The 8,662-nt window shown below is 35.8% G+C and overlaps 1 protein-coding gene across 1 annotated transcript; it reads left to right on the forward strand.

Annotated features, from left to right (window-relative positions):
* Positions 1 to 971: 971 nt before the first annotated feature.
* MS3_00005998 (uncharacterized protein) lies at positions 972 to 2,335 on the forward strand (the record flags this gene model as incomplete). Its single annotated transcript, XM_012940319.2, has 2 exons — positions 972 to 1,345; positions 1,978 to 2,335. 2 exons carry the CDS (start codon positions 972 to 974, stop codon positions 2,333 to 2,335), a joined length of 732 nt encoding a protein of 243 aa, XP_012795773.2.
* Between the last annotated feature and the right edge of the window lie 6,327 nt (positions 2,336 to 8,662).

An 8,662-nucleotide genomic window follows, 5' to 3' on the forward strand; every position in this document is an offset into this window, starting at 1 on the left:
CAAGCTACCATGTTTGATTTTATTTACATTTCACACTATTATCTTACATACAAATTGAACTCAACCGTTTCTCACCACAAAGGCCTCATTTTTTCATCCTCGACCTTGCACACATACACATAATACACAAATTTACACACATGTCGCTTATAAATCACCTTGATCGAAATGACATGGGATTGACTTGTTCGAATCGGGTTTCTTTATTGATCGCACCTAATATTCTTGCGTTGTTCTTTCGTACTATTTAAACTCGGATCAATTTTGACTTGGTTATTTATTCTCTGAAGAAGTGGCTTACACTGAGTCACCAAACGTCAGAAAACTTCAAGCCTTAATTTTTCTACTCATTGGAATATTACAGATTTTTTATAGTTCAATTCATGAGTTAATTGAACCTAAACAACCATAGAAAACTTGGAAGCACCATACGACCGTTTCGTTCCAATATGGGACTCCTCAGCGGTGCGCTTCCACGACCCCGTCATGTGGGATTCGACCTCAGTACCCATCTTTCTCACGCGCGAATGCTTAACCTCTAGACCACTGAGCCGGTGGGCGTCCGACTGCGTTAATGTCTAACTTCAACCAATATATTATTTTATTTACTTTTAGCTACATTTCTTTCAGTCAATATTATTTATGTCACCATTAAAAATTAATTTATCTGAATTATTGTGTGCTATAATTTTTATGAACTCCACCTGTAGCTCTTCTAAAGTTACTGCCGGTCCCAAGCCCGGATAAAGGTAGAGGGCCAGGCATGAAGTTAGCGACCCCGTCCCATAGAAAACTAACTTTCTAAAAAAGGCCAGCCAGAAAAATAATTCAAACCATTTAAACTCTGCCCTGGGAGTTGGAACGTCTTCATTTCGAAGAACTATGACGCTTCATGGTGAAAGCCGAGTTCCTTCAGAAGCCACAAGGCCGATGCCCCTTCTAACAACCAGAGCAACAATTTTTATAGGTACATGGAACGACCGGACAATGTGGGAGACCGGAAAGACCAGTCAATTAGCAACGGAACTGAAGAGATACAACTTGGCAGTACTAGGAATCAGAGAAACTTATTGGACCCAAGCGGGAAAACAAAGGCTAGATACGAGAGTGATGCTGCTATACTCCAGTTGCGAAGACGAAAATATTCCACACACTCAGGGAGTTGCTCTAATGCTGTCCAAACAAGCACAAAATGTACTTGTAGGATGGGAATCTCACGGATCCAGAATCATCAAAGCATCATTCAAAACAAAGAAGGAGGGTATCACAATGAATATTATTCAAAGTTATGCACCCACCGTCACTATACATCAACTACATTGATTATGAAAAGACATTTGACAGTGTAGATAGGAGAACGTTATGGAGAATTCTTTGACACTACGGAGTTCCTGAGAAGAGTGTCAACATTATCCGGAACTCATACGACGGACTACAGTGCAAGGTCGTGCATGGAGGACAGCTGACAGATGGATTGCAAGTAAGGAACAGAGTCAAACAAGGTTGTCTACTCCCCCTTCCTCTTTCTTCTGGTGGTCGACTGGATTATGAAGATCTCGACATCTAAGGGAAAACACGGAATACAATGGACAACTCAGAACAAATTAGACGATTTGGACTTCACAGATTACCTAGCCCTCCTACCACATACACACGAATAAATGTAGATAAAGACAGCGAGTGTAGCAACAGTCTCTGCATCAGTAGGCCTCAACATAAACAACGGGAAAACCAACGTCCTCAAATACAACACGGAGAACACCAACCCCATCACACTTGATGACCAAACTCTGGAAGATGTAGAATGCTTCACATAACTGGGAAGCATCATCAATGAACAAGAAGGTTCAGATGCAGATGTAAAGGCGAGGATTGACTGAGCAAGGACAGAATTCCTACAATTGAATAACATATGGAATTCAAAACAACTATCTGTCAACCAATATCAAAGTCAAAATCTTCAATCTGAACGTCAAGACAGTTACTTCTACTATACGGAGCTGAAACCTGGAGAACTACTACAACCATCATCAAGAAGGTGAAAGTATTTATAAATAGCTGTCTACGCAAAATACTCAACATCCATTGGCCGGATATAATCAGTAACAGCCTTCTGTGGGAAAGTACAAATCAGCTTCCAGGTGAAGAGGAAATTCAGAAAAGAGGATGGAAATGGATAGGACATACATTACGCAAATCATCAAACTGGATCACGAGGCAAGCGCTAACTCGGAATGCTGAAGGGAAGCGGAAAAGTGGAAATCCAAAGAACACATTATGTCGTGAAATAGAATCAGATATGAAAAGAAATAATTACAGCTGGAAAGAGTTTTAAAGGGTTGTCCAGGACAGGGATGGATGGAGAATGCTGGTGGTCGGCTTATGCTCCTCCACAATGAGTGACAGGCGTAAGTAAGTAAGTAAGTGAGTAGATCTGTAATGTTGTGTTCATACATTCAATTGTCCAAACTTATATTTCGTTTACTACAATAACATTAGCATTAATTTAGAGCACCAACCATGGAAATGCATAGTATTAGAATTTTTATAGTTATTTTCCGTTAAATTATTAGTGTAGTTTATCATCATCGCATCCTAATACAAAGCTAGATATTAATGACTGTCAAAAAAACAAAACAAAATAGAGACCAGTACATCACTAAAGATGAATGTCTATAAGAAATCAGCTACATCTAACTGTTTATAAGGAATCATCACAAAAGGACTGTAATTCAATGATCTGGAAAGTAATACATATTCATCTTTCTATTAGGAATTGGCATTGATAATGTTATTTACAACGATAAGAAATACTTGGTGAACTAAACAATTTTTTTCTTGTTCTATATGTACTCTGACATTAAACATGAACTCAATTGTAACTATAAGCAAAGATGGATAGTGGCTAGCAGTGGAACCGAGGACGCGCGTTTTTTTCCTATTTGAGACTCGTCAGCTGCATGTACCTGGATCTCAGAGTTGTTCACTCTGGGACTCGGACCCAATACCGTTCACTTCAAACGCCATTGCGTTATCTACTTATTTACTTAGCTACTGAGTAATCAATTGTAACTAGTTCTGAAACGAATTCAGATGATTCTAATAAGAAGTTTCAAATGATGACTTAAACCATCATTGATAATTAATGATATCAAGTTTTATTGAATATTGATTGAGTATGGAAGGATAACTCGATGAATATGAGACAGTAACCTAATGTTAATACATTCACCATGAATCTCAGTGTTTGTATTGAGTTCCTGTTGATATCATTAGTATACAATGCTTAATCTTGCAGTGTTGAGTATGAAATACATATATGTAGATTATACTAATCTATGACAATAGTTTACTTCTTTTTCTAATTAGTCTCCATAGAACCTCTAGTGAAAAGCTATGGAAAAGTGTTCGAAAAACACATAGGAGGAAACTAGTTTACTTTCATCTAACTTTCAGAATTATTATTCAAGTGATTTGAAACTATTGAATCATGCTAATAATGAGTTGTTTGTATAATAGAAGTTTACTGGTGAATTTACTGCTGTATATAATTCGTCTCGTTAAAAAAGCATTATATTTACTGTAAAGAATATCATTCATGCCATGTTGTAAGTCGAGGGTGGGGAGAGTCTGTTCTCGCTCTCGAAATGTTCTTACATAATTACACGTGTATAGCTATTGCCAGAGAAGTCCTACTCACTACCTTCTCGTGGCGAGGAGGACGGCGCTTTAATCGGACTAATGGATATGGAGGTTCCATCTAGAGCAGTTAGAAAACCCTGATTCCAAACAAGCGGTACACATTGGCTGGCTCTAGTATCCTGAGGGAATAAATAGCGTATGAACCATTTGTTGGTCACTAGCTACCGTGTAACCACATTTCCTGAAGTCAAAGGCTCCAGATGTGGCCTCCATCTGTTTCGGTCTGGGCATCCGGGCCGTATCACAGCCCACACAAAAATCAAGTGACTTATGTAGCACATATCTATTTGGTGCCCCCCCTTTCTGTTCAAATAAATAAGATTGACAATCGATTGAATTGTCTTAGAATTATATAATCCATTGAAGGAAAACCAACAACGACAACATCACTGATTGAAATGTTTTAAATATTGAATGAACAAAAAATCTCAAATGTATAAATCAGTTTAATAATCCATTACATTTTTCAATGAACAATTAGAATTCCTTTCACTTTATCATAATACATCAATAATTGTGTTACTTCATACTGTGCTGTCGAATTACATTTAACTAGAGAAAATGCTACAAATCACATTGTAAATCATTTATCATACCAGTATAGCATGTTATGTAATACTTTTTCTCTTTTTCTTTTTTTTCTGACATATATCTCTCTCCCGTAGTTTACTAGTGACAGATTTCTTTTCCCCTTCCCCCCCCCGCTTCCACACACACACACTTTTCGTTAAAACATTGTAGTCTATCTCTATCTGTTAAATGACTGTTAGTTGAGTGTTTAGAATATACACAAAAGAAACGTCAATCATTCATATGTATATGTTGCAAGAAAAAAGAAGAAAAAAACAGATTGACGACGATGATGACGACGACGATGATGATGATGATGATGATGATGATGATGATGATGATGATGAAGTTTCAATTTTGAAAGTTGATCAGATGTAAATAACATTTTAACACTGATATGAAACAAAAAAGAAGAGGAGAAAACAACGTTTTATTTATAAATAGAAATTATGTCATACGACTGTAAATATGGAAATGGATTCATATAAAGGTTATTGAAATATTTACCTAATATGAAGTTGTAATGACTTTGCTCTATTGACCAATTATCTTCAATCATCATTATTATATAAATTTCAATGGTGTTTAAAATCACTAGGCAAACAGAGAAGTAGCAACTACAATTTACAAGTGGATAACGAAAATCACAAAGTTACAAATTGATCGAACGTATTTGAAACGGACAGAAGAATATGCATATACAAGCAATTACATAAGCAAATTTATAATCAAATTGCATAAGGGCACATGTAAAACAAAGCAAGGACTAATACATAGGATTTGAGTACATATATACATAGGGTATGAAGGTGAATCATCGAGTGATATTAAAGTAATCAACATTCTAGCACAACTTTGTGGATTGGTTGAAGTTAGACATTAACACCGTTGTATGCCGACTCACTGGTCTAGTTGGTTAAGTGCCTGGCGCGAGACTGATAGGTCCTGGGCTCAAATCTCACGAGGTGCGGGATCGTGGATGAGCACTACTGAGGAGTCCCATACTAGGACGAAACGGCTGTCCAGTGCTTCCAAGTTTTTCATGGTGGTCTAGCTTCAATTGACTCATGATTTCAATCTGTGGAATTTTAGCTAAAGTCAGTCACTACAATATGATCTCCTTGATCATAACGTTACAAAGTAATATGCAAATGGTTACTATTCAAATAACATTTTTGAGTAAGTTAATAAAAAGACTTAATCAAAATGAACCATAATCGAAATGGATTGCAGGAAAGTTGCTATAATATAACCAATCTGTCTACATATCAATAAACATTACTGAAATCATTCAACATTATAAAGATATAGATAAGTATGTTATTATTCCTCACGAACAAAAATATATATAAATGTGAATTATTCTTTAATATCATGAATTGATTATTGTTATGACACCATTGTAAACTTGAGTTACTTTGGATGACTACTTCTTCATCATAGTATAGTACTTCTTAATAGTACCCATTCGCAATCCTGAAACGATACGTCTGTCCAATGCTTCCAGGTTTTCTATGCAGGTCTAGCTTCAATTGACTCATAATCTTAACTATTGAAATAAGAAAGTATTTAATTGACCTACTTATGTAACATGTGAAATTCACTAATCAAATGGAGTAGATTTACTAGTCTTTAGAATTGATTGATCACTGGGTGATGATCATGTATGTCATGTTTGTCAGATCCTTCATAGTGTAGATCAAATCCTATCGACCAAGTTGCAATGTAGACACAAGTTTATATCGCAACGATTAGAAGCTTCCCCTATTGACTACATCCAACCATTATCTAATTTATCAATGTTTAAGTAATCATCAATATATATTTGATTTTGTTTATTATATAACTAAACAGACAATCGATGCAAATGAATTAATCATATGAATATATATCTGGAATATGATTTTTTTAATAAAGAAGATTGTAGAATGGATAATGAATCCAGCATCTTATGATTAATTTAATTAAAACTACATTCAAATACTGGAAACATACGGCTGAAACATTGGTAAACATATACGATATGATATTAAATGAATAGTAGTTGCGAATATTCAGTTTGAAATTCACATACATCATGTACGCGTTTTGAGGTAGACTTACTTACTTACGCCTGTCACGCCTCGTGAAGGAGCATAGGCCAACTACCAGCATTCGCCATCCAACCCTGTCCTAGGCAATTCTTTCCAGCTCCTTTCAGTCGTAATTAATTCTTTTTACATCTGATTCTATTTCACGACATAATGTGTTCTTTGGATTTCCACTTTTCCGCTTCCCTTCAGCATTCCGAGTTAGCGCTTGCCTCGTGATCCAGTTTGATGATTTGCGTAATGTATGTCCTATCCATTTCCATCCTCTTTTCTGAATTTCCTCTTCACCTGGAAGCTGATTTGTACTTTCCCACAGAAGGCTGTTACTGATTATATCCGGCCAATGGATGTTGAGTATTTTGCGTAGACAGCTATTTATAAATACTTTCACCTTCTTGATGATGGTTGTAGTAGTTCTCCAGGTTTCAGCTCCGTATAGTAGAAGTAACTGTCTTGACGTTCAGATTGAAGATTTTGACTTTGATATTGGTTGACAGATAGTTGTTTTGAATTCCATATGTTATTCAATTGTAGGAATTCTGTCCTTGCTCAGTCAATCCTCGCCTTTACATCTGCATCTGAACCTTCTTGTTCATTGATGATGCTTCCCAGTTATGTGAAGCATTCTACATCTTCCAGAGTTTGGTCATCAAGTGTGATGGGGTTGGTGTTCTCCGTGTTGTATTTGAGGACGTTGGTTTTCCCGTTGTTTATGTTGAGGCCTACTGATGCAGAGACTGTTGCTACACTGGCTATCTTTATCTGCATAGTTATTTATAAATACAGTACCCTCTTGATGATGGTTCCAGACAACACTATAGAACATCCTAACGAAATGTGAGGGTCATTCGTTATTCATTCATTTCTATACCATTCATTCTCTGTTCTTGTTCTCTTTTCTTCTATCTTCTTCTATCAGTAGACATTACACTTTCGAATTGACAACACATACTACTTATATCTATCAACATTAGTAACATATTTACACTACAATTGGGAATGAACGAAATCATAATTATTCTTGTTTTGTTTCTCTTTTATTTACATTCAATCGTTATATTCCATAGGGAAATCAATTCTGTCTATTTTACTACTATTTAAATGAATAAATCAGATTTTTTGCAATAATTTTAATGAATCCAACCATATTAGCAACAACAAAAAAGGCATATTGGATATTCGATATGGATAATCTAAGTTTATCCCTGTGATAAGAATAGTCAATATTTGACCAATTATAGTAGAACAATAAATCACACACACAAACACACAGATACACAATTACGTAATTCAATTACACATACATTAATGAATAGAACATTGGTAGTTAAGATGGATCATACATAGATAATCATTTTATGAAATATGAATATAGTTGATTTGTAAAGATTTTTGTGGTTTCGATGTAAAAGAATCTTGATTAAGGAAACAGGAAGTATAGTATGAAACTTTTTAACTGTTTAGATGGTGGTTGGAGGCAGTCGACAGGAAACTCTGGAATCGGGTTTCGTGCTACTTGGCACTCGTTAGCAAGGTGTACCTGTAATCTTCAAGGAACTGGTGCTCCCTGGCGGATTTGATCCCGTGGTCGATAGCATTCGATCTGCACTAAATAAGAACTTGACTCACATGACATTGATCACCACCCAGTGATCAATCAATTGTGGCTCTCTAACTGTATATAACCGATATTTAAGATGTTAAATTTGGAAATATAAACTATTAGATGTCCATAAGATAAGTGTTTGCTAGGAAAACTCGTGATTTTGGTTTTGAACATCATTAGGTTAGTTGATGAACCTTGCTAACCGAATACTTACTAAAACGAAGTAACTGTTCAATATTCTTTACTTTTCAGTCATAATCTGACCAAAAACAGTTCATGATCTAAACTATAGAGATTTTAAAATCTCCACATACCCCCCCCCCAGTATCAATAACAATCATATCCATTAATCATCAAGATTTTGATAAAACTTATTTTTAGTAACAGGAATAATAGGCCCTGGGTTCGAATGCCGAGAGGCGGGGCCTTGGATGCTCACTGTTGAGGAGTCTCACAATAGGACGAAACGGCCGTCCAGTGCTTTCAGGCTTTTCATGATGGTTTAGCTTCAACTGACTCATGACCTCAACTATTGAGACTTATTTTTAGCTTTGAAACTTAAATTGCAACTGGAGTAAACGGACTATTAAGGCAGATATGTTGAAATGTTAACAAAGTCATTCATTTTCATATTGTGTTAACCTACAAGTACCATTTAAGTAAATATTTACTATGAGTAGTTTCACATAAGAAT

The sequence above is a fragment of the Schistosoma haematobium genome, chromosome 2 (assembly GCF_000699445.3).
Source record: "Schistosoma haematobium chromosome 2, whole genome shotgun sequence".
NCBI classification, from domain to species: Eukaryota; Metazoa; Platyhelminthes; class Trematoda; order Strigeidida; family Schistosomatidae; genus Schistosoma; species Schistosoma haematobium.